This window comes from Xiphophorus hellerii, chromosome 12, assembly GCF_003331165.1.
Source record: "Xiphophorus hellerii strain 12219 chromosome 12, Xiphophorus_hellerii-4.1, whole genome shotgun sequence".
Taxonomy (NCBI): domain Eukaryota; kingdom Metazoa; phylum Chordata; class Actinopteri; order Cyprinodontiformes; family Poeciliidae; genus Xiphophorus; species Xiphophorus hellerii.
The window spans coordinates 34,292,355-34,319,352 of record NC_045683.1 but is presented as its reverse complement, the minus strand read 5'-3'; the positions used below and the strand labels follow the sequence as shown (position 1 = coordinate 34,319,352).

General features: G+C 39.0%; 1 protein-coding gene across 2 annotated transcripts in view; it reads right to left on the bottom strand.

The window, feature by feature from the left end:
* Nucleotides 1-4,912: 4,912 nt before the first annotated feature.
* pias2 (protein inhibitor of activated STAT, 2) overlaps nucleotides 4,913-26,998 on the bottom strand; it is a 49,347-nt gene continuing 27,261 nt past the window's right edge. For both annotated transcript variants that reach the window (XM_032577528.1, XM_032577529.1), the window contains 6 exons: nucleotides 25,497-25,657; nucleotides 22,329-22,462; nucleotides 17,160-17,358; nucleotides 9,310-9,446; nucleotides 9,173-9,210; nucleotides 4,913-6,154 (listed from right to left, as the gene is read on the bottom strand). In XM_032577528.1, coding sequence (XP_032433419.1) covers nucleotides 5,942-6,154; nucleotides 9,173-9,210; nucleotides 9,310-9,446; nucleotides 17,160-17,358; nucleotides 22,329-22,462; nucleotides 25,497-25,657 — 882 coding nt within the window. In that variant the 3' untranslated portion in view covers nucleotides 4,913-5,941. The remainder of the gene's footprint in view (nucleotides 6,155-9,172; nucleotides 9,211-9,309; nucleotides 9,447-17,159; nucleotides 17,359-22,328; nucleotides 22,463-25,496; nucleotides 25,658-26,998) is intronic.

Sequence of the window (26,998 nt, the reverse complement as noted above, 5' to 3'; positions counted from 1 at the left end):
AAATATTGAACAACTTGTTCTGAAAGTAGATGATACAATAATAATAATAATATTAATAAAGAAACTTGTGATTGTTAACTTCTAAATGGGGAGCATAATGGCAATTAATTCTCATCTTTTAACAAAGCTCTAGGTTAACATTGACCCACTACAAAATTTTATAGATATTTCTATGAGGATTATAAAGAGCTGCTCTATTTTTTTAATTTTTTTATTTTTAAATCTTGTAATCTCCCACACTTGCTATAAGACATGGTATCAAAATCTCAATTCCTAAATCTAATAAAGACTGTGGAATAGAGATCTTTAATCCCAGGCCAGATCTTCAAATGGCGGCTGGTGTCCTGCAACTTCTATATGTGTCCATGCTTCAACACTCCTGAGTCAAATAATAAAGTCATTAACTGAACTCTGGAGAACCCGGCTGCATTCTGAGGAGGTAATTCAGTCATTTCATTCAGGTGTGTTGGACCAGGAATACTTCTAGAAGTTGCAGAACACTGGCTCGAGGCCTAAATTTGAGATCCCATCTCCTACAGTGACAGAAACAGAAGACCAATTACATAAACTCAAACTATAAACTGCTAACCTTCATTTCTGCGACTCATATCAAATATTATTTTAGATATGTTTTTGAAGAAAATTAATTGAGCAAAATGCAATAAATAAATGAATGACTTTTAGAAGAATACACATGAGCAAACAACTAGGACTGTTAAACAAATTCATGCAAAAATTGAAATGTATATATTGTTGTGAAAGCCTTTTGGTTGGTAGAGTCTTATTCTATATATAGGATATATATATATATTATATTATATATTATATATATATTCCATATATAGGAATAGTTATTTTGCCCATCAAAATAGGTGGAAATTTTCCTTCCTCTTTAAAACTAAAAACTTAAACACATTTATTCAATCACAATATCAACAAAGTGTATAGAGAATAAAGCACTTGCATGCCATAAGTAATTGTTGTCATTTAGTTTGGTTAAGAATGGTTATTAAACTGGGAATACATGACTTCCTATAGATGTTCGTAGTTGACCCAGTAATGCATTCCTGAGCTCAGAGATTCAAACTGACGAAAAAGCCGATGGATTCTATCTGGTAAAATATCCTTTGCCATACTCCATGTTCTTTCAGCAAACTGTTGAAACAGCTTTTTGTAGTTTCAACACTATTTTATCAGTCATTGAAACAATTGTAAAAAGTTTGTTTTTTAGTCTGCAGCTCATATGACCAAACCAGCTAGGGAGATGAAAAGTTAAAACACCCAACGATTGTCTTGTACACAAGCTGCTAATTCCAAGATCACCATGTCTTCTTAAAAGATAGTCGCTCTCTGAGCATTTCTTAAAAATATAGTCAATCTTTTCAGCAAAGGTGAGCTAAATGTCCAAGAATGATCCAAAGTATTTGGACCAGTTTCAACAGGTTGGTCATCGAGTGAAACTGAACCCATTTAAGGTCTTATAGGTTTCATAAGAAATTTCTCTTTTACGGTGCCAGTAAAGCCGGAATTAATAAGTAATAATAAACATTTTGTGGTATCCTGATTTAATGTTTTATTTGATAATTGTGTTACCACCCCCACGCCACTAGAGGCGGTAGCAGACCCAAAAAGATGCAACTAAGGAACAGATTTAGAAGTACGCAGAGATCTACGATTTTGGCCGATACCATTTCTTTAGTTTTTTGTCTGAAATGTTGCTCAATGTAGCAAGAAAGTTGTTGAACTGGCAACAGTGGGGTGACTATTGTTAACTGTAAACATGCAGACATGATTTGGTCTATCAGTCAAACCTGTCTCACAGGATAGCAGGAAAGTGGCAGATTTTTAGACCTTTGCTGAGGTGGATAAGATTAGCTTCACATGTAAAAACCAGTCAATCACCGATCTCCCAAAATTAAAGAAATCGGCGCCAATAAATCGGTGCATCCCTATTAACTACACAATTAGAAGATGTCTAAACAAAACCTTATTCCCTGGGAAAATACATAGAAATATAATTCTTTGCTAATTTAAATAAAGAACTCTTTATTTAAAATTCCCCATACAACCAAAGTCTAAATAAACACACTTTAAAATTTTAAGTGCAATTTACCTCTCCAAAGAGCTGCTCAGAAATCACTATAATACTGGTGACAATAAATACTCATTCTGTGAAAGTGACATAAAAACAACAAAGCAGATCTTCTATGAATGCAATCAAATCAAAATATTTTTGGAATTGCTTAAAAAGGTGGATCAAACTGAAAACTGCACTTCCTGAATCTGTTTCTAGAGATATGGTAACTTTTGGAGTGTTATTGCAAAACAAAACAATAATATAATCTGATATTTTGTCTGGCAATATTTTTTATTCATAAACAAAGAGTGCTAAGATTATCCCCAGTTTTTAACTTTTTTTTATTATCTGAATTCCAGTTATATTTGAAATCTCTGAAATGTATTGAAACATATGAAAAATTAATGACTGAAAAATTAATGGAATTGCCCACCAATGCATGTTGACACTAAAATATGAATCCCCTTGTTGTAGTTTATTTTTTTAGGCATTTGTTTTCCCTTTCTTAAGTCTGCCTCTGCTACACGTACTATAGTTACACTATTGTAATTACCATACTTGTTTGAAATAACAAAAAAAAATGATCATGTCCACAAAACCAGACTGTTCCAATGTTAGATGAGCAGGATTCTGTCACAAAATGGTCATTGCATCTTTATTTCTTACTCGATTTTTATAAAATATGGCGCAAGTTAAAGTTGTGCAAATTGCTGATGTATTGACATGAAGGATATGTATTCTCCTTATAAATCTATAAACAGTTTTGTTTATAGATGTGGACAAGATGCAAGAGAGGACTAAGCAAATTTCTCTTTAATATTGGTTAATAATTAAAAATAAATTAGTTTGTTAAAATGTAACAAACCATGGCTCCTATACTTTATGAAATATTTGATCCTGTTTGATGATTGTTATGGATATTGCCACATTCTACAAACAAACGAGGCAATTAGTGCAGTTTTTGTCGTTTATTAAAGGTTTAAAAATTACAGCGGTTTCAGTGCGCCACAGCAAAGGGATAAACAGATGTAAAATAACTTTAAACCATTTATATTTTGCTTTTCCTCACTCTCTGTGTCAGCTTTACTCTACACACAGACCTGTTGCCATGGCAAGAGACACAAAACCTCATCTAAACCCGCAGAGCAGAGAGTAATATATTGATTCGAATGTCCTGTGCTGCAGTTAGTTTCCTGCTGTTGGAGCGCTCTCCGATCCACTTGCAGCTGAAGCCAAATCTTCAACTGAAAAAGTTCAGTTGAAGGTCTGGGTTCAGTTGAGTGAACCCAGACCTTCAACTGAACTTTTTTAGGAAGACCAGTTTTCTCTTTTTTAGTCCGCATTAGAGTTTGATTGCGCGTTCACACCTCCCCAAATGAATCAGACTTTCTAGATACAAGAAGTAGAGTTTGATTAAACAGTCCGCTTGATGAAAGTCTAGTGTATGAATGCTCACACTAGACAAAGAAGAACAAACTAATTAAACTAGAATCATGAGAACTGAACTAAAGTAAAATGGAAACAAGCCTGATTTAATCAAAAACACTAAGATACACAGAATAATAATGAAACTAGAAATCAATAAATCAAAACCCCAAAACAACTCAAAATGCACTGTTCAATAAGTAAAGTTTAACTCTGCATAATCTAATGAAAAAGGGCCAACCTAATGAGTCCTAAAGTTCATCCTACCTGCTGCATTAACTTGTTACATGAGATTCATCACAAAAAATGGCTTGAGAACATTCTGCTCAATGTATTTGGATACCTGCACTATGCTATGTTGCATTTGAATGATTTTTTTTTTTTTCATGTATTTACCAGCCACTGCTTTGCCTCTTTCCCGTTTGCCATCTCCCTGTTAGAGATTGGAGTTTTGTCAACATTTACTTAACCTTAAAAGGCTAACATCCAGTTATACTACGTTACATATTTATATGCAGGTGCACATTTTCTGCTCTACCAATATCATTTTGGTTTGTTCTTGGTTATTCACAACCCCAGCATTACAAAACAAGTACATGCAAAAACTTTGAAACATATACTCAATGCTTTTACTGAACTTTTTAATCAAAGCATATAAACAAACTTATTAAAAATAACTTTCTGGGCGTGCCGTGGTGGCGTAGGGGTTAGCGCAACCCGTATTTGGAGGCCTTGAATCCTCGACGTGGCCGTCGCGGGTTCGACTCCTGGACCCGACGACATTTGCCGAATGTCTTCCCTCCTCTCCTTCCCCGTTTCCTGTCAGCCTACTATCATATAAGGGACACTAGAGCCCACAAAAGACCCCCTGGAGGGGTAAAAAAAAAAAAAAAAAGTTTCCAATTGAAAATTAGATTTGCAAAAAAACTTGGAACTTTAATATACCATATGCATTCTCAAAAAAAGTGTATGCAAGAGATACCGTGCAAATTTATTTGAGTAGCTCTTGGCAAAAGGTTTTACTATTTCCTCAATGTGCATTTTTGATAAGTGGGCTGTGATTTGTAGAACTCAGTGGCAGAAATTATCAGCAAAAAACATGGTATTTGTTTGCTCCATCATCTGGTTTTAAGCTTTCAAAGTGTGTTGATGACTATTACAAGGTTTTCAGTCTTCATGTACTGTTTAACCTTTCAGTGGTTTTATTGATTTGAGCATGTTGGAAGATGTCCTGTGACTAAAACTATAAAACATTTTCAATTTAAACATGTTACCATTATAAATGTTGAAGGTTTCCTTTTAAAATAATTTTAAAAGCCTTACATACTGTTCGACAAGGCAAGGTTTAGAACTGCAGATAACCAAAATAAGACACAAATAATTATTTATGAAAACTAGACAATTCTTAAGAACTTTTAAGTTTGGTTCAATTGTCATAAAGAAGTATGGCTCAGTGATTAAGTAATTTCATGCAATCTGTCTCAAGGTTAGGTTACACAACTGCAGAAAGATTCTTGCAGAAGAAACATTTCCCTGATGTAAAATCTTCAGGTTTCAGCTCTAGTAGTTCGGTCTCTTCCTGATTTTCTGACTTAAACATTTTACTGACAGTGATTAAGTAAATAAAACACCTTAAATAAAAAAAGTTACAGGTAGTTATAGTAAGAGAAATTCTGAAAGTCTAAGTGATTTCTGATACAATACTTGCATTTTAATTTTTATTGTGCTACCTAGCAACACAAAGCCAATTTCAACATGTTAATTCATTCAGACAAACAGACATTTCTAACAAAATTATGTCATACAAATTTTCCACGTCATTTACTAACTGCAATCAGGATTTTGAGTACACACATTGCTGTGCAGAAATTCTAGAAAGGATTAAGAACACAGCTCACATTTAGAATCTTTGAAGTTTTAATAGGACTGGTTAAATGTCGCAAAAATATCATCTGAAAATGAAATATTCTTACATATAGCTCTTCAAGTAACCATTTCCAGTTAACTAAACTCAAACAGATATAGATAATATCTCGCAACTGATAACATATATGAGCTGCAAGATGGTCATTTTACCACATACCAAGTTTTTGTATAATTTAAAACATTTATTTTGCACTCGTTTTTCTTGCTTAGGTTAGGTCCACTCACTCTACTTCCTTCTAACGGGAGCTTCTTCATTCTCAGGAGGTCTCTCCACTCAGAGGGAATCTTTGTGCACTTTCCATGTGCACAGAGTAATTGAACATTTAAAATGGCAAACTAAACCATGTGACAAAAAAATGTAAGTTAAGTTTTTGCTCTCTTTCCATTTAACTCATCCAGTAAAAATAGCACTAGACAATGGCAAGATCAAAATGCTTAGGAATCTGAAAACTATTTACCATTTACCACAGAAAACCTTTAAAATAGGCATTGAAAGGTGTAGAGGAATGTGGCTCAGTCCAATGAAATAATATCCGACAGGCTACCTCCAGTCACTTCTCCAGTGGAACCTCCTGTGACGACTGGTGTACTGTGGATGGAGGTGGCAGTATGACCACTGGCATTAAAGTTGGTGCTGGAGGTAGAGGTTACCAAACCAGAGCTAGTGCTGGGTATGCTGTGCAGGCTGCCTGAAAGGTTTTCCAAAAACATTTGGGGCCTGTAATGCTGATCAATAGAAGAAAAACACAAGTTGAGTTCCCTTAAAATCTCTTTAGCACAGATTTGCAGAATAGTACATCTTAAGAATTTCATATGACCCTGAGCTATTAATGTAATAATCATTTAATGCTATTCTAGTATCACACCTGTTCGATCACTTTGAAAAAGATTTTTTGGTGAATATTACAAAAATGCAACTTAGGTGAATATCTTTCATAATCTGTTCAAGTGGATATCTTAATTTTTGGTTGACTATTTTTCCTGATAAAAATCTTGAAAATAGGGAAGAAATTAAAATTCTACTTTCATTCATATTAATGGATCCTAAATAGGTTGTAATTACAGCTTAAAAATGCAAAAACATAAACAGATTCAGGAGACAAAACATGGCAGCACAGTATGAAAAACTGAATTTAGACAAGTGGCTCATCAGATCATTACGAGTTTAAAACCATTAGTCTTAAGCAGCTAAAATAGAAGCGGTGCGTTTTAATAAGTTTAGACTTCTACCCACTCCTTTGAATGTTTATTGTTTGCATTGATGGAATTTTAATTGTAACTTAGCGCGTTCAATAAAATACAAAAAAAAATAAAAATAAATTCTGGCTTTCATGTCACTTCATTTTATATGTTCTACTTTTCAAAAGCCTAGAGAGTTAAGTCAAAAAGCTTTCTGTCCATTGAAACTGGCAGAACTGTTGACTTGCAAAAATAGCTCCTCTTGTACTGAACAATCTCTGCAAAGTTTGGACAGAGTAATACAGTCTTCATATTTTTAAAAAAAATCTTGATGGTGTGAAAACAAAAAAAATTCCCCTTCTCTGAGCCATTGTGTCTGTAAGAGATAGCTTAAAGACCAAAAACTGTCTTCACAGGTTATGTCTTCATCACATTACAAATACTTCAATTTCGACCGTGGAAAGGATCCCCAAGCAAAGGGAATTTGAAAAGTAGAAAAAAGTAACATTTGCGGATGTGAAAAAATAAAACCAGTCTTGATGGTCCAGACGGTGTCCTACATAACAACGGGGTTTCAGGCTGGGCAAGCTGCAGCTGGTTATATGGAGATGTTGCAGCAACTGTTCCTCTTGACAGAAGGTCATTGTTGGTGTGGTGATGACTGGATCTTTCAACAGGACAACGATTAAGTTCACAATGCATGCCTGTAAAAGGACATTTCCTGCATAATGGCATCCTTCTTTTGGGCCACCCTGCATGTTCATCTGATGTAAATTCCATTTAAAACATTAAATGATGAATGATGACCTAATATAATGAGACATGGATCAACATTACTAAACAGCTGATGGGAAATATAGCTTGTCTAAAAACAAAAACAGTGAACTTTTCCAAACTGAGTCCTTTTAAAAAAAAGTTTTCTATCTAAAAAAACCTATCAGATTGTATCGACCTCTCCATGGGCAGCCACCTTATCATGGTGAAGGGTTTTGATTGCCCAGTGTGTTTTAGTGGACTTGGAGAAGACGTTCAACCGTGTCCCTCGGGGAGCCCTGTTCTCCAGAAATATGGGGTTCCGGGCCCTTTGATACGGTCATTCCCCATACATTGGTATAACCTTGTCAGAGTCTGATCTGCATTATCGGCAGTAAGTCGGGCTCGTTTTCGGTAAGAGTTCAACTCTGCCAGGGCTGCCCTTTGTCACAATTCTGTTCATTACTTTCATGGACAGAATTTCTAGGCGCAGCCAAGGTGTGGAGGGGATTTGTTTTGGATTGCATCTCTGCTTTTTGTGGGTGATGTGGTCCTATTGGCTTCATCAGGTCATGACCTACACATTTCACTGCAGCGATTTGCAGCCGAGAGTGAAGCGTCCGAGGCACCCTTTTGCAGTCCTGAGCCGGAAAAGGGTAGAGTGCCTTCTCCGGCTCGAGGGGCATGTCCTGCCCGAAGTGGAAGAGTTTAAGTATCTCAGGATCTTGTTCACGAAAGAGCACAGCATCTGCAGTGAAGCGGGCGCTGTACCGGCCTGTTGTAGTGAAGAGAGAGCTGATTCAAAAACTGAACCTCTCGGTTTACCGCGTGATCTACGTTCCTACCCTCACCCTACCCTCTGTAGGGTGTCTGGGCTCTCCCTTAGAGATAGGGTGAGAAGCTCGGTCATCCAGGAGGGACTTGGAGTAGCTGCTCCCTCACATCGAGAGGGGCCAGTTTACTTGGCTTGGGCAGGATGCCTCCTGGGTGCCTCCCTAATGAGGTTTTTCAGGGCACTCCCAATGGGAGGAGGCCCTGGGGAAGATCAGGACACACTGGGTCTTCCCCTGTGTGTCCTTGGCTGGTTTGTCAACGCCTTGGGAGCCCCTCGGAGGAGTTGGAACAAGTGGTTGGGGAGAGGGAAGTCTGGGCCTCCCTTCTTAAGCCTCCCTTCTTAAGCTGCTACCTCTGCGACCCGACCCTGGATAAGCGGAAGAAGATGGATGGATCGATGGATGGAGATTGTATCAAGTCATTTCACCAGCAGCATTCACTCCTCGTGGATGAACATGTGGCCACAGTGGACAATCGCATTGTGTCACTGACTTTCCAGTAATCTCTCATGCTGAGCATGCATTTAGAGACAACTAGTATGAAAACTCCTCTTTAAACAGGAAGAAATCTCCAGCAGAACATGGCTTTGTGTGACTGGCCATCTGCCACGACCGACTAGTGTTTGAGAAAGGGCATACACACAAAAACGAAACAAAAGTGCTAATCTAGGAGTACATCAAATATTTTTATTAAATTGTCTGCTGTATTTGTTTTGTCTGTTAGTCCTGTATCCTTTTGCATTTTGAAGACCCATTTACGATATTATGATCCAGCTGTAGGAAAAGACAATACTTCTGACTTAGCCTGGTTTTAAGATTTTGATTGGGAGTGCTTTAGTAATTTTACAGTAGAATCTTTAGGCCTAGCTTTTAGCTTTGATTTTTCACTTAATTTTCCAGATTTATATTTTTTATCAAAGCCTGGACATGACAAATTAATAGACACTATCTGATGAAAAAAAACAAACACTAAGCTTACCTGAGGATCTGTTGGGATTAATGAAAACAAATCCAGACCTGTAAGTACAAAGCAACACAAAGTTAATGGTACTAGTAGTTAGGGACTGTGCAAATATCTAACCTAATTGCAAAGTTGGGTACATTTTACTAACTTACTTTGCAATTCAGTAGGAATGGAGCCTAGGGTAGATGGGCGGAAAGGAACTGCATACTCTGCAATCGCTGAGGTAAGGTATGACTGTTCCAGGCCTGGAACATTCGGCATACGAAGAGAGGGCTGGTACGTCAACACACTGACAGAAAACAGAAAATGGGAACCACTCAGGATCACAGTCAACACATCACATACTTAGTGCTGATATATTTTTAGAGCTGTGAATTCAAGATTTCTTCTTTTTATTAAAAGATAGAAGAAAAATTGGAAAAAGAGCAAAATAGAAAAATATGAGGAGGAAACCACCCAGTTTCCCCCCCAGTGTATTATTTGCTTGCACCATATTTTTAATAAGCCGAACTGCAAGCCTCTCTGTGGTGCATTTACTGGCAGGGCAAGAAAGATGGGTTTATAGTTTTTGTAGTTGATGCATTGAACTGGGAGCGTGCCTCTGCATGTTGGCCGCTGTAGCGGCTTGATCTCTTATGTTTACATCGGCAAGGATCGTGTGTGTCTGTTTTCACTCAAACTGGACACAGGCTGACCTGTATGGACATTTATATCAATCTGTGAGAACTCATGTTTCTTTGGAGAATTCGTCAAGGTATGAGTCAAGATTAAAAGCCACACACGCGTATGTTAGGACAACTTGTCTCTTAAAGCTGGGACAACCAAAACAGTCTCTGTGGCGCTTATTAAAAACTCAATAGGCATGAAATGGAAAAGCTATTAAAGTCACATAAATAAAATCTCCCTGTTTGTCCCTCTGTATCCAGCAGAGAGATGCAGTGCAACAGATTCAACTCATCATACAGGGCCGGTCCAAGGTTGTATGAGGTCTTGAGAGCTGAGAAAATCACCACCACTAACAGCATTTCAACATGGACTTAATGAAATCTGGGACGAAATAGCAAATTTGGAGGAAACCAAAGAAGAGTTATTTAGGGATACCAAATTTTGACTGTAACTTTTGAAATGTCATGAATACATTCTCTGTAAACAGGTGTCTGATCACTCTCACTGTCAAGTTCTGTTAGGTTTAATTTACTGTGCAATCCCCACTTGAAAAGGATAGGTCTCTACTGTGAAACATAACTGGATTTCACTCATGGAGTCTTCATTTTAGTTAGTCCATCTTTATTTTCATAAATTTTGTAGTCCAACCACATAGGTGAAAAACCTCAAAACAAACAGAAACACATCTATTACAATCTGAAATTAACAAAATAAATACATTGTGAAATTAACAAGATAAATTCCCACCCCTTTAAACCATTTAATCCTAAAGTATAATAAATAGCAAATGTTTTATAAGAAAATTCAACGCCAATAAATAAATTAGCATATTTAACAACATTTAACTTCATAGTCAAACATCCTAACCAACATTTTTCTTTTCATTTTCTACTTCAATAAACACCAAGTGTATTGTCTTTTTTCTTTTCAATAATAGTAACTCTCAAACAATCAATCCAAGTCCATGTTTATGAGCAACAGTATTGTAAGCTTACCGGCTGTCCTTCACAGTTTTTTAGAAACTTTTGCACAGTTTCAATTTACGTGCTACCGGGATTGTTTGCTTGCATGCTGTGTCACTTCAAAACCAGGAGTGACAGGTCAGTCACCCCTTAAGTACCTACACTCTGTTGGTAGGAGATTGAATCCACCTGGTTCTCATCACTCCAGCAGAGAAGAAAGATGCAGCAGAGGGGTTTGGCAGAGGGGAGTGGCTTGCTGGCAGTTTGTCAGAACACTCACTCTTCTGCTGTGCCACAGGTCAAAACTGTTGGACTCGAGGCCTGAGACAAAATCCTGGTTTCTTGTAAGAGGTGTCAGGAGTGAGGAGCAGAGCCCATTTCCTGTGTTCCAGATTCCCTGCCACACTCTGTGTAATAAATAATTGGATTATTCTTAATAATCCAATTATTTTTTTGACAGCTTCTTCCTATCGCCAGTGGTGAGGCTCCATAGGGAAGCAGGCTGAGAGGCCCACAAGTCAAGACAAGGTTTTGAGTAGAGATGAGCATGTAATCACTCCCACAAATAACGAGCATTTGTGAGAGTGGTGGCATAGCCAAGCCACCTCTGTCAACAGGGAGCTGTAAGATTTTGATTTACTGTCGTGGTCTCTTGCCATGCCAAATGAATCTAGTGAATTTTTTTTCTATAACAGAAGTAACTTTTTGGATAGCCAAAGGGGTAACATTTGGAGGGAATATAAAAGCAGTGGGAAAATGTTTATTTTAATTCAGCTTGTGCTCCCCATAATAATAAGGGAAGGTTATGCCATCTCTCTAAATCCCTCTTAATTTTTCTAAATATTGGAGTGAAGTTAAGCTTCCATAGCTCTGAGAGGTTAAGTGAGACATTAATTCCAAGGTAAGTGAAGCCATGTCAGGAACATTTCAGGGAACAACTAGAGGGTAGGTCTTGCACAGTAGCAATACTTAATGGTATAGCTTCTGATTTATCAAAATTAATTTTATAACCTGAGAAGGAACCAAACTCATGAACAGTGGACAAGATAGTTGGTATTGCAATATAAGGTTTCGTTACAAATAGCAGAATATCATCTGCGTATAACGCTATTTTATGGACCTTTCTGCAATCACCATACCATGCACATCTTGTTGTGATCCAATAACCTTCGGTAGGGGCTCAAGCTCAAGAGCAAATAGAAGTGGGTACAGGGGACAACCCTGTCGAGTTCCCCTATGTATAATAAAAGGTGGGGATTGAACACCATTAGTGACACAGGCTCACGGGAAATTGTAAAGAATCTTGATCCATTTCAGAAAATCACCCCCTCTCCCGAATTTCTCCAATTCATTAAATAAGTACTTCCGCTCAATCCTATCAAATGCCTCTTCAGCATCTAAGCATACAGCAAAGTCTCTACAATTTGTTTGGCTTGAATACTGAATTACATTAAGTAATCTTCTCATATTTGTAAAGGAGAAACTGTTTTGTATGATCTAGGTTTATTAGAAAAGTCAAAAGCTTCTCCAGTCTTGTTGCAAGCTGATACGTTTAAATTACTTACAAATATAAATACTCTATGTCTGTTTGCTTCTGGAATGTGTGCCTTGTGAGAGATGCTTGCAGGAAGACATTTAAGCGTGTCAAATTGGGAGCTGATACCAGAAGGTCTGCAGCAAGAGTGATAACTGACGTGGCAGAATAAACAAGAATGATTAAGGGTCGAAGTTTATGAACCAGAGACAGAGGAACTGTACATGAGACCACGGATGCACAAGACACCTCATTGTTCTGTGAGTTCATTAGTTCCTACATTATTGCTACAGAAGGAAACAAACAGGAACTGAACTCTGAACTTTGCACTCTACATTACGGTAGCTTGTAGGTGCAACACACCTGTGACTCTAAAGAACAGAAGAAGCAGCTATGCTATGTGATTAACTCAAGATAATTAAATAGGCTATGTAACTAGGACCGCCCTAAGGAAATAAGAAGAAAGGGTCTGGGAGGAGCTGCTTCAGAGCGGGTAGGAGATTGTAACTGAGGCACGCTCCTGTCCGTTCTCCTTGCAAGTTAATCTAAAACTCACTTGTCTCTCTCTTCTTTTTCAGTTAAAGAATGCTTAGGTAGATGAACCTGACACAAGCAGTTTTGAGAGCAATTTGCCATCTACTCCTAATAAGGCTAATAGGTCCATTTGAGCTACAGATGTCTGGTGGTTTGTCTTTCTTAAGAATGACAACCTCATTCTTAAGGATGAGGTTGATGTTCGCCAGGTTTAGTGTTGGTGGCAAATCTCCGTGCCTAAACAAGTGTATAAACATGCCAATAAGTGGTCCTATCACCAGGTGGCTCAGTTTCGTATAGAATTTTGGACAGAAGCCGTCCAGAAGGTCCAGGAGCTTTGACTTCTTTCTGAGAATTTGTAGCGCCTAAAATGTCTTGTTGTTCCTCTGACAGGTGTGGGAGAGTCACTCCATTTAAGAATTTTATATATTTTAGCATTAGATGAATTGCATTCAGACGAATACAGGTTTTGGTAGAATTGCCTCATAACCCTATTAATGTCTGTCGTTTTGTGATGTGTGTCTCAGTTATTGTCTTGTAATGATGATATTATGTTCGCTTCCATTCTGCCTTTTGTTAGTCTGGCAAGTAGCTAGCCAGGTTTATTCCCTGATTCACATAATCTGTGCTTAGCAAAGAAAATTGTTGATTTTTGTTAATAAATGATTTAGAGCTGAACAAGTTGCTTCTAAATTTTTAGAAAGGACTCTACAACGTGCATTTCTAAATTGCAACTTTGTTGCACTGTTCTTTCTAAGTGCAATTGTTCTTTAATGGCAGCATTTTTCTGAGCTGTGGTAAATAATATTTCCCCTAATAAAAGCTTTATCCATCTCCCAGAGCAACGAGGGGTTGACATCTGGTGCTGTATCAATAAAGATATCCCACTGATCCGTAATGTAGTTAATAAAGGATGGATGGCTCAGTAAAAGGGGTTCATCCTCCAATGGCAAAGAGCAGGATCAGCATAAGGGGGGAATCGGGTATTATAAGCCTGGCGGCCCGCCAAGCTTTACTAGCCCCAGGCTATGCCTTGGGGTTTACCCTGGTAAACGAGGGTAGCCTCCCTCCGCCTACTAGTGGGGGGACGGGTCCTGATTGTTGTTTGTGCTTACGGGCCGAACGACAGTTCAGATTACCCACCCTTCTTGGAGTCCTTAGAGGGGGTACTGGAGTGTGCCCCTCCTGGGGACTCCCTTGTTCTGCTGGGGGACTTCAATGCTCACGTGGGCAATGACAGTGAGACCTGGAGGGGTGTGGTTGGGAGGAACCCCCCCCGATCTGAACTCGAATGGTGTTCTGTTGTTGGACTTCTGTGCTCATCACGGATTGTCCATAACAAAAATAATGCTCAGGCATAAGGGTGTCCACATGTGCACTTGGCACCAGGACACCCTAGGCCGCAGTTCGATGATCGACTTTGTCATCGTTTCATCGGATCTGCGGCCGTATGTCTTGGACACTTGGGTGAAGAGAGGTGCGGAGCTGTCCACTGACCACTACCTGGTGGTGAGTTGGCTCCGGTGGTGGGGGAGGATACCGGTCAGACCTGGCAAGCCCAAACGTGTTGTGAGGGTCTGCTTGGAATGTCTGGCGGAATCCCCTGTGAGACAGAGCTTTAACTCCCATCTCCGGCAGGACTTTGAACACGTTCTGGAGGAGATGGGGAACATTGAGTCTGAGTGGACCATGTTCCATGCCTCCATTGCCAAGGCAGCTTATCAGAGCTGTGGCTGTAAGGTTGTCGTTGCCTGTCACGGCGGCAACCCTCGAACCCATTGGTGGACACCTTCAGTGAGGGATGCTGTCAGGTTGAAGAATTAGTCCTATCGGGCCTTTTTGGCCTGTGGGACTCCAGAAGCAGCTGATGGGTACCGGCGGGCGAAGAGGCATGCGGCTCAGGTGGTTGCTGAGGCAAAAACTCGGGCGTGGGAGGAGTTTGGAGAGGCCACGGAGAAAGACTTCCTTACGGCTTCGAGGTGATTCTGTTCCACCATCCGGCATCTCAGGAGGGGGAAGCAGTACAGCACCAACACTGTTTATAGTGGGGATGGTGTGCTGCTGACCTCGACTCGGGACGTTGTGGGCCGGTGGGGAGAATACTTCGAAGACCTCCTCAATCCCACCAACATGCCTTCCATTGAGGAAGCTCAGCCCGGGGACTCTGGGTTGGGTTCTACAATCTCTGGGGATGAAGTCGGCGAGGTGGTTAAAAAGCTCCTCGGTGGCAGGGCCCTGGGGGTGGATGAGATTTGCCTGGAGTTCCTTAAGGGTCTGTATATTGTAGGGTTGTGTTGGCTGACACGACTGCAATATTGCATGGACATCAGGGGCAGTTACCCTGTTCAAAAAGGGGGACCGGACCGGAGGGTGTGCTCCAATTACAGAGGGGTCACAATCTTAAGCCTCCCTGGCAAGGCCTATTCAGGGGTCCTGGAGAGGAGGATCCGTCGGATAGTCGAACCTCGGATTCAGGAAGAGCAGTGTGGTTTTCGTCCTTGTCGTGGAACACTGGACCAGTTCTACATCTTCAGCAGGGTCCTGGAGGGTGCATGGGAGTTCACCCAACCGGTCTACATGTGTTTTGTGGACTTGGAGAAGGCGTTCAACAGTGTCCCTTGGGCAGCTCTGTGATAGGTTTCTAAGTGTGCTCTAAATTTGTAAAAGTAATGAGTACTCTACAGTTTCTAAGTAATAATAAAAACTAAATGTTCTTGTTCTGGAAGAATTTTTTCTCTATTCTAAGTTTGTTCTAAATCCTTTTCTGGGTTGCAATAATAGGAGTCTCTCTGCATCTAAATAGTGAGTACTCTACAGTTTCTAAAAAATAAGCTAAAGAGTGATTAATTAACTAATAAACTAGAGTCTCTGGATTCCAAGTTTGTTCTAATTCCTTTTCTGGGTTAAAAGTGAGTACTCCACAGTTTGTAACAAAATAAAAAATAAAAATAAAAAACAGGGAAAGGACACATTAGGGCACATGACAACATTCAGACAAAACAAAGGGCAAAACAAAGACATGAGTGAAGTGAAGGCGGTGACATCACAGGGCCATGAAACCATGTTGCTCAGCCTCCCGGCAGAAGTCCGATAAGATGTTGTTATCAAGACATGTCCTTGGGAGTGCTCAGCTCCACAGCTGCATGGATAACAGGAGGATGTGAGGTGGGAAGGAGCGTTATGTTTACATATCTTCAACGAGATTAGAAATATGCAGCCGTTCCAAGGCAACACGGGGAAAGCCAATTCAGATACAGAATGTCTTAGGTCGGGTAGATTATAAATTTCAATCTTCCCTAAAGTCTCTCCGATACATCTCAGTTCCCAATTATCCAAATTAGTTTGGTCATTCCACTGAGCCGAAACTAGCAACTTCTCCAAGATCGATTTCATTCCGTTAGTGAGTTTTAGAGTCCTCAGCTGGGCTGCAAGTCTCAGCAAGACTTACATCCAACTTGCGTCTCTGTCCACACCAATAGTCTGAGTGTTCGCTAGTTCGGCCAAGTCCGTCACAAACTTGTCCATAAGCTAGGTATCCGCAAGCTCCAAACAGCAGAAATCCTGTTATCACACACTGCCGAGTGTGTCCCCGCAGGACAAGAGGGCTCTCCTGTGCCCAGTCTTCTCGTTGAGAAAATTTTATCAATTGTATTGAGAGACCGGTTGACCAGATCCATAATTTGTAGATTTGGAGGATGTGCAAAGAAAGGCTTCAAAAATATAGAAAAAGACAGGACAAAAACAGAGCAAGCAGGGCAGGCAAGAGCAAGAGAGAGAGAAAAAACACGGGGGAACTTTGAGGGAACAGTTCGGAGCTGGTGCCTTCCTCTTCCAACATGACTGTGCAGCAGAGCACAAAGCAAGGTCCATAAAGACATAGATGGCAGAGCCTGGTGTGAATGAACTTGACTGGCCTGACCTCAACCCAATAGAACACTTTTGGGATGAATGAGAGCGTAGACTGACAACCAGGCCTTCTCATCCAACATCAGTGTGTGACCTCACAAATGCACTTCTGGAAGAATGGTCAAAAAGAGTTGAAGCTGTTCCAACAGCAAAGGGTGCACCAAGGTCAAGGCAGGTATATACACACATATATAGACATACGCCCCCCCCGCACTATATATATGTTTATATATATATACAGTGTATATATATATATATATATATATATTGGTGCAAATAGTAATATAACATGCTGAAGGTGGTTGTGAATACTGAATAACTATGTATAAAAATTTACACACAGCATCCTTTTTAACAGATCTATTGATATTAATCAACGCACACTTTAAATTCAGCTTACCCTTTAGCATGAATTTCCTCATTCTTGGAGATGTAAATGCACTGTCTCTTAGATGGAGGGGTTGTGCTTGTATCATCATCATCATCATCATCAGAAGATGAGGAGCTTTCAAGTGTCAGATCAATTACATCAGTTTTCTTGTTGAGATTGGGTTCCACAGGATGGGCTACCACTGACGACTGGTGTAAAGGAGTTGTGGCTGAAAGATAAAGTTAAAAATATTAAAGATGCTCTATTACCATAAACAATATTTTATAGATCCTTTTACCTCATAAATATACAGTATGTGACTTCCTTTTATACTGTAAAAGGCCTTCCTTTTATCCACCTCTTTCATTATTTACATGATACTGTATATTGCCATTAACATTACTATTGACCTATCAATTACTCTTTTTTTTTTTTTTCCATTTTTTTCTCCGAAGAGTTTTTGCGGCGCTAGTGGCTCGTATTTTTTTTGCTACAGTAGGCAGACAGGAAGGAGGGTGAGTAGAGGGGGGAAGACATGCGGCAAAGGTCGTCGGGACCGGGAGTCGAACCCGCGACGTCCACGTCGAGGACTAAGGCCTCCAAATGTGGGGCGTGTTAACCCCCTGCGCCACCACAGCACGCCCCAATTACTCATTTTTATTTTTATCCTGATGACCTTCGTGTGCATGCTTAGGAAAGGGGTTGTGGGACCGACCAAGTAGCATTTGTCTGGGTATTTTAAAGTGATCCAGTACAAAATTGGGGGTATATGTGTAAGTAACAGAAATTAGAAAATTAGAAAAACTGCAAATAACAACAGGAATGTAAAATAGTTATTGGGTTTTTGGGTTTGTTGAGATGGATATAGAGCCTGAATGCCCTCCTGCACAATAGGGCCAGAACGGCCCTGCCTCTGTTCAAACCTGAGTCTGACATTTTTGCATTAGCACTTATTTTTTTTGTCCAGGTTAACTTAAAAAATGTGCTGTTATTGTTACAGGTAAATTTTCTAAACTACAGAAAATATGAACAATGGGGCCTATAGCCGATAATACTGCTGTTATAACAGTATTGACCAATATTTTATTTGAATAAAATGTTGTGTCCATTTTATTCAATTACTCAATTATTCATCAGAATAATAGATATAATACTTGATTACTCAAATAGTCGTTTACAACAGCCGTAGTTTGCACATACTGCAGCAGGGATTTTGGATCTCTCTTCCATAAAGATCTTCTCCAGATCCTTCAGGTTTTGGGGTTGTCACAGGGAAATGCAGATTTTCAGTTCCCTCCAAAGATTTTCTATTGGGTTCAGGTCTGGAGACTGGCAAAACCACAACGAGATGCTTCTTACTGCAAAAGTGTCTTCATAGGCATGCCTAATAACTCAATTAGACAGTTGCAATTGATCAAGAATGCTGCTACTTGTGTTCTTACTGCATGTCTTACTGGATGTCTTCCATATTTGGCTCACAGAGTGAATGCCAGTCAGTGGCCTCAAAACATCCCTGTAGTCTCAGTGACCTCCTTTGACCACTTCCTCCCTGTTCTCATGGTTGCAGGCTGTCTCTTCACCAGAGGTATATAACATGGGCTGAGGTGCACCATGTTATGATTGGACCGCCCAAGTTTAGGGAGGGGAGACGAACTGTATTCATCCTTTACGTTAGCGTACAGCAAGTCAAGATTCCTCTCCTCTCTGGTGGGACAGCTAACATACTGGGTGAAGTTGGGCAGGGTTTTGTCCATGGTGACATGATTAATATCACCCGAGACAGTTGGATGTTCAGTCTGCAAGCGAGCTACAGCGGAGTGGATGACGTCACAGGCCATCATGGGGCTAGCAGAGGGAGGAATGTAAACAGTCACCACGACAACATGGGAATATTCACGGGGTAGGTAAAACGGACGAAGACCAACTGCTAGCAGTTCAACATCCGGGCAGCAGATTCTCTCTTTCACCGTTATATGAGCAGGATTGCACCAGTGGTTGTTTAATAGAACAGCTAGCTCGCCTCCTTTCCGCTTACTGCTCTCGGTGCAATGCCTATTAGCCCGAACAGTCCAGTAGCCCTCGATGATACCACTGGCATCAGGAGTGTCCGGGTGCAGCCATGTCTCCGTAAAACGCATTAAACTACATTCCCCGTACTTTCTTTGTCGCCTGGCCAGGTGGTCATGAAGTGGTCAAGATGGATAATTCCTCCATCTTGTTGACCTTTGATCTTAAGTTGCCCATAGTAACAGATGGGAGAAACGGCTTATATCTCCTCTTCTCCATAAGCTTCTGCGGTTTCTTTCTTATTGCTCTCCTCTGCTGTTTGTTTTCTCCTCTGATTGATGTGTCCTTCTCCAGATCTCTTCAGGGATTTCAGTGGATCTGGACTCCATGCCGACAAGCTTCAGTGCAATCAGCTGATCCCTGGTGTAAACACCGCGCTCAAGTTGTTGTGCCCAGCTTCTACAGTAGTATTTGTGTCATCTGTATTATTTGCAGATGACAAATATATTTTTTGTTGGAAATTATATGGAAGAACTGCAAAATAATGTAAAGGAGGAAATGAACAAACTGAAGGTGTGGTTTAATGGTAACACATTGTTACTAAATTTGATTAAAACTAAAATAATGCTATTTTGGAATTGCAAAAAAGTTCTGAAATACAAATAGAGATAAATGGAGTAAATATAGGAAGGGTTCAGGACACAAATTTCTTGGAGTTATTATTGATGATAAGGTTAATTGGAAATCACATATTTGATATATCCAAAAGAAAATATCAAAGAGTATTTTCATATTGAATAATGCCAAACTGTTGGTTGGATAGAAATCATTACACATTTTTTACTGTTCCTTAGTTTTACTGTACCTCAGTTACCGTGCAGAGATATGGGGCAATAATTATGCAAATTCATTACATCTATTAATTTAACTACAAAGAAGAGCAATAAGAATTATCAATGAGGTTAGCAATCTGGATCACACAAACCATTATTTAAACATTATAAATTATTAAAACTTACTGATTTGGCAAGTTTACAAACAGCATGTGTCTTTTTTAAAGCACAAAATGAACAATTACCAGAAAATATTCAAAAATTGTTTTCAAGAGAACAAGGATTTTGTCATTTCAAAGGAAAATACAAATTCAAAGTTTATAAGATCAAAACCCCAAGAAGTTTTTGCGTTTCAGTCTGTGGTGTGAAACTATGGAACAGTTTGACTGTGGAATTAAACCAAACATTAAACAATTCAAAGATTTGTATAAGGAAATGGTTTACACTAACTATGAGAAACTGTCTTGATGCATTATGTTGTTGTTACACAGCATTGTTAGCGTCATTATGATTACTTTGTTGCTAATATTATTAGAGTTATTATTAGTATATTAATGAATGTATTGTATTAAGAAAGAATATGAAAGTAGAATGAAGGTTTTCTGATGCAATGCTCATAAATAGGATGAGACCATTTTGTGATGTTCCTGGAGAAGGGATGGGTTTTAATAATTTTATACATCTATCCACTCCATTTATGGTTTGCATTGCTGTACTTTTAATTGTAACTTGGTGTGTTCAATAAAATACAAAAAACACACAAGAAAATACAACGAAGAAAAAGATTCAGACTCTCTAACAAAATTGCTGAATAGGATCTTCTTGTACCTTTAAAATAAAATTATGTAGGAAATATAAAAAAGTAAGGAAAAAAAGGACAAGCAGGAGTAACTGTAACAGACTGAATACACTGTGGCGCATGCGAACTAAGCTTTTCAATGACGTCAAACACATGGAAAGAATAAAATATGGAGTGTGCATTAATAACATTTTAGGGCTATCTGTAAATTGGAAGAATAAACAAAAATAGACTTGAGTTGCTTTGGCACAAAAAAATTCTTTTCTCCAGCATTAAATATAAAAATGTTTCACCTATTTCTATCAATTGTATTTATCTATTGTATTTATTTGCCATTATTTTAAGTTAAATAAAAAATTAGCTGTTGATGTGTGTGCAGAGCATTATAGGTCATAGAAAACAAGAAACACTGCCACTACTCTACAAGTTGAACTTTTAGCTCATGTCACAGAAAATAAACGGTCATTTACATGCTCTACCTTGCAGACCACTAGGGGGTTCCCTCAGATGATTGTCATGCTGGAAGTCCAACCACAACCCATCTTCAGTGCCTTTACTGAGGAAAGGAGACTGTCACTTCTATAGAAAAGCATCCCCAAAGAGTGATGTTTCCACCTCCATGCTTCATAGTTGGGATTGGATTCTTGGGGTTGTACTCATCCTTCTTCTTCCTCCAAATACGGTGAGTGTAGTTTTGACCAAAAGGCAAAACTTTTTTTCCTCATCAGACCACATGACCTTGTCAGGAACATCCAGATGGTCAATGGCAAACATCAGATGGGCATGGACATGTGTTGGCTTGAGCAGAGGGACCTTGCTCAAGTAAAGCCCCCCTGTCCCTCCTGTCCTCCCTGTCCTTCCGTGGACTTCAGGACTTTAATCCTGCACCTCTGTACAGCCCTTCAAGTTTGGTTCAAAATATTTTAGTGGTTAATCTGAATTTAGAACTAGTCTTTCTTAAGGGTGAACATGCAAAAAATTAACTATTAAATGAGGAACTTATGTAGCATTAGTTACACTGGATATTATTATTATTTTTTCTTTTTTTTTTTTTCCATTTTTTTCTCTGAAGAGTTTTTGCGGCGCTAGTGGCTCGTTTTTTGTTTTTTTTTGCAACAGTAAGCAGACAGGAAAGAGGGCGAAGAGAGGGGGGAAGACATGCGGCAAATGTCGCCGGGACCGGGAGTCGAACCCGCGACGTCCGCGTCGAGGACTAAGGCCTCCAAACGTGGAGCGTGCTAACCCCCTGCGCCACCACAACATGCCCCCACTGGATATTATTTAGGGGTATCAATGGGGTGTAAGGGAAAATGCATGCCTTTCTTATTCTCAAAACTATGCATATCTTTCAATGCATTTTCCGCTATGAAACGATTGAATAGTTCTAAAAAAAACATTCAGAGCACACAAAAGTTTGTCGTTGTAGCATCACAAAACATAAAAAAGTTCAAGCTGTATGAATAATTTTGCAAGACAGTATATAATTAAATTCCAATTATTTTTCTTCCTATTATAAGTATTACAATGGTACTAAGTGATTATAAAATATTATGTACTTACATTCTACTTTTCCGACTGAATGAACAGAGAACTTGACCGGATCTTTCTTCGGTCTCATTGGGCACCAGGTCCCATCCTCTTGAAACTTGATTTCATCAACATCTGAGCAGTCATTAAGGATCTCCAAGAATAGACTGAGAAGAGAGTAAAATATTCACTCAATTCACTTACCTTTTTGAATAAATTTGTCTTTTCTCTAAGTTAAGTCAAAGTTTATTTCTACATCTCATTTAAAGCGACATTAGCTACCTGAATCACCAGTAGCTTAAACATTTAAATATAATAAAGCAATTTAAAAAAATAACCAAATAAGTAAGAAATAGATAAAATAAAAAATATTTGCACAACTGTTAAAGTAAGGGATAGTATGAGGTTAAAGAAGGAATCCTGTTGGGTCTTTTTTGGCCTGTGGGACCCCAGAAGCAGTTGCTGGTACTAGTAGAGCAAGTGATAAGTCAGTAAGTCGGGCTTGTTTCCTCTATGAAGGCTGCCCTTTGTCACCAATTCTGTTCATAACTTTCATGGCCATAATTTCTAGGTGCAGCCAAGGTGTTGATTGGATACATTTGGCTTTAGGATCGTGTCTCTGCTCTTTGCAGATGATGTGGTTCTATTGGCTTTATCAGGTCATGATCTACAGTTTTTGATAGGAGTAGTTCACAGCTCATTGTAAAGCAGCTGGGACGAGGATCAGTGCCTCCAAATCCAAGGTCATGGTCTTGAGCTGGAAAAGGGTAGAGTGCCTTCTCAAGATCAGAAAAAAGGTCTTGTTCCAAGTAGAGGAATTTAAGTATCTACCTCACTCCCATGAGGGAGGGAAAAGTAGAGTGAGAGATTGATAAGTGGATTGGGACTCTGCAGTTATGTCGGCGCTGTAATGGTTTGTTGTGGTAAAGAGATAGTTAATTAAAAAAGTGAAGCTCTTCATTCACTGGTTAATCTACATTCCTACCTTCATCTATGGTTGCAAGATCTGGGTCATGACCGAAAGAATAAGATCACTACAAAATTGAATCAAATGGCTGCAATGAGTTTCTTCCTCTGAGTGTCTGGTCTCTCCCTTAGAGATAGAATGGAAACCATGGTCGTCTGAGAGACATTCAGTGTAGAACTGCTCCTTCTCCATGTTGAGAGGAGCTGAGAGGGCTCTTAGCTATCAAGAAATGTGCGTCTTGGGGGGGAACCTACAGTATGTGGAAATTAATTTTTTTTTTAGTAATGACTTCTATGTGATTATATTAACAAAAATACACAATTCTTTGATAAAGTTGTGATTTTTTTTACAATAATATATATTTGATAATGTGTGTCATTTTTTATATGGACACTAAGAAAAAAGAAATTGCTCTTGGGTGCCTCTTGGCCATGGTCAACCTTCACCATTAACATGAGCTGCTGTGCAATGTAAAGTGTGTATCCAAACCTCCAAGGCAACGGAGGAAGATAAGTAAGCAAAACAATGTCGTAAAAAAGGACTTATCCTTCATGGAGAGAGAAAAGAAAGAGGAAGAAGAGTTAACAAAAGCCAAGATAAAGGTATGTTTGCATGTCTCTTGGTAATGTAATGTTTACCAAAAAGATTTGTGGAGCTGCTAATAGAAACCTTGAACGGTCCAGTTCAACAGCCAAACATTTTTGCTAGAATGTCTGTATTTGTATGAAACTGAGTTTTAACTTGAAATGAGTTGATTCTCCTGGTTGGCCCTAAATATTTCTGAGGTTGTTTGGCTTGAAAACATATGTTTAATATGTTTGATAACAATTAAAACTTCTCAGTCATTGACATGTTTTAACAAAAATGTTTTTTTTACTTGGCTACTGCATTAATATATCAATGAGCTACTCTCAGATGTAGAGTAGCTACATCTGAGATGTAGCTACTCTACATCGCAGCAAACATGAGCATGTTTGCTGCTCATAATTTATGTGACTAAAACAAACATTATTTTTAAATCAACTTTTAAGTTATGTGAAACTTCTCCTGGAGCACTGCTAAAATTGTTTGAAGGCTCAGAATCAGCCCAGTACTGGTCCACATTCTCAGGTGAGAGAGACTCACCTGGTATAGATTAAATTTTTTGTTATTGAAATTATGCCCAAGAAGTATTCATTTAATCAAAATACATCATGAATACGTGTGTATGTATTCCATCTTAAGTAGGGGTGCACCTATTGCAGTTTTCTGGCCGATCACCAATTATGATCTTTAGAAAGCCTAACCTGCCAATTTTGATTTTGGCCGATACCAATTTTTTTTTTTTTTATCTGTAATGTTGCTTAATATAGCAAGAAAGTTGGCAATAGTGGGATGGTTATTGCCAAGAGGCTACATTAAAGAGTAAAGGTTTTGTGCTCATTTCAAATTATATTTTGATAGGTAATTATAGTAATTATAAAGATGCATGTGCTAGTTTTCATGTCTAAATTCCATATACTTACACACAGAAAATTTTTAATTTCCTAAGAAATCTAGATCCCTTTGTAATAAATTAAACAAAGGCTCGCTTTACATTTACGGTATATTTGAAAAATTGTCTTAAACATGTACAACCTCAAAGGTATTTAAAGGTAGTTACTCTCACGGCGTGCCGTGGTGGCGGAGGGGTTAGCGCGACCCACATTAAGAGGCAACGTGGCCTCGACGCGGCTGTCGCGGGTTTGACTCCTGGACCCGATGACGTTTACCGCATGTCTTCCCTCCTCTCCTTCCCCCTTTCCTGTCAGCCTACTTTGAAAAAGGGACACTAGAGCCCACAAAAAGACCCCCTGGAGGGGCGATTAAAAAAAAAAAAAGGTAGTTACTGTCAGTAAAGGCATCTGTTTGATGCCCTAAACAACAGCTATCCCTGTAATCTCAAAATGTATGCATCTGTGGGGCTTACCAGCCAGAAATGACCAAAAAACAAGACAGCTATACCTAAAATGATAATGGAAATCTTCAGCGTATTGAGCGAATTATGGTGAATAAGTCATTTATTTGAAACCCCCATGAAAAACCCTTCTGTATTTTTATAGCTGTTCAAATAGTTATTACTTAGAGAGTCAAAGAAAAAAAAGTCTGTAAACATATGTACTGTATATTTCACAGACCTACTCAGACCTTGAAAACAAATTAAATTTCAGAATTTTAAGATGTGTAACTAACTAAAGTAACATGAGTTTACAAACCCATCAATAATGAGATTTTCATAATCGGCTTTCTTGTCACACACAGGACAGATCCAGGTAGGTTTCTTTTCGTTCATCTGCAGGTAGAGGGCAGCATCAAAGCACTGTAGATGAGAGCATGTCACAGCTCTGCACGGGACTGTCAGTCGCATCTTACCCAGCTTAAAACGACAGATAAAATAAATTAAATCAAAACATGAACAAAAATACTTGCTTTAATGTATTATACTTTGTTCAGTTTATACAAATTGAGTAATTGAGACTTATTAAACATGAAACCTAACAAAGAGGAAAGCTAAATGTTATTGTGTTCATGTCATAAATGCAATGAGAACAAAAGCATATTTATTTTTGATTAAATGTCATCAGATAATCCTTTCTTAGAACACTCAAAGACGCTTTACAATGAAATCCGTCATTCCCATTCATGCACACATTCACATGCAAAAACATATAATCTTCTAGGTACTTGAAGGTTTGGTTAAACTTTTTTTCTGGAAAACCCTGATTCCAAGTTTTAAAAAACTTATGTTTGTAATTTTCTATTTGAATGTAGAACAAGTTATTTAGTAAAATTGTGGAATTCTTTTTACCAATAGCTACATTTTTGCACTATGTTCAGGTCAGGTCAGTGCAAAAGAAAGCATTTCCTAAAGCAATATAGACCATAGACACATCGCTCTGACCTCTTATATCATGAAGGTTATGGAGAAGCTGATACAGGTTCACCCGAGGACACAGATGGGTGAAGCCCAGGACCCTTTGCAATTTATATATCTCCTGCAGAGGGTCTATTCCTCCTTTGATATACCTGATACCATTGTCTGTGTTAAAAGCTGATTCCCATCAGCCTTTAACACCATCCAGCCAGGATTAATATGTGAGAAGCTCAAAAAATGGATGTGGCTGCATCACGTATCACCTGGATCCTTTACTATCTGACAGTTTATGAGGTTATAGGACTGCGTGTTAGACCATCTGATATGTAAAAACGGAGCTGTGCTGTTCACCACCTACACTGCAGACTTTAAGTACTGTTCCAAACTGTGCCATCTGAAAAACTATTCAGATGACATGGCTATAGTGGTGTGGGTGGAGGGGGACTGGAGGTGTAGTACAGGAGTTTGGTGGATGATTTTGTGCCATGGTGCTGAGAGAACCAGTTAAAAGTAGACAAGACCAAGGAAAAGGTCATCAGTTTCTGCCATAAGGGGCAGATGTTGAGCAGGTTCAATCCCACAATTACCTTCATATTGACTTGGACTGGAAGTTGCAGTGGGCCATGAATGCTGACATACTCTACAAAAAGGCCATGAGCAGACTTTTTTTTGTATGCAAGCCCAGGTCCTTTAACACTGATGAAACATGCTTAAACATTTCATGTTTCATCAGTCATTAGTTCTGTCTTCAATGCAGTGGTGTTCTGGGGTGCTGCAAAAAAGACTTAAACTCATAAAGGGTGAGCAAGAGGCTCCACTGTAAGATATCGTCAGAGACAGAAT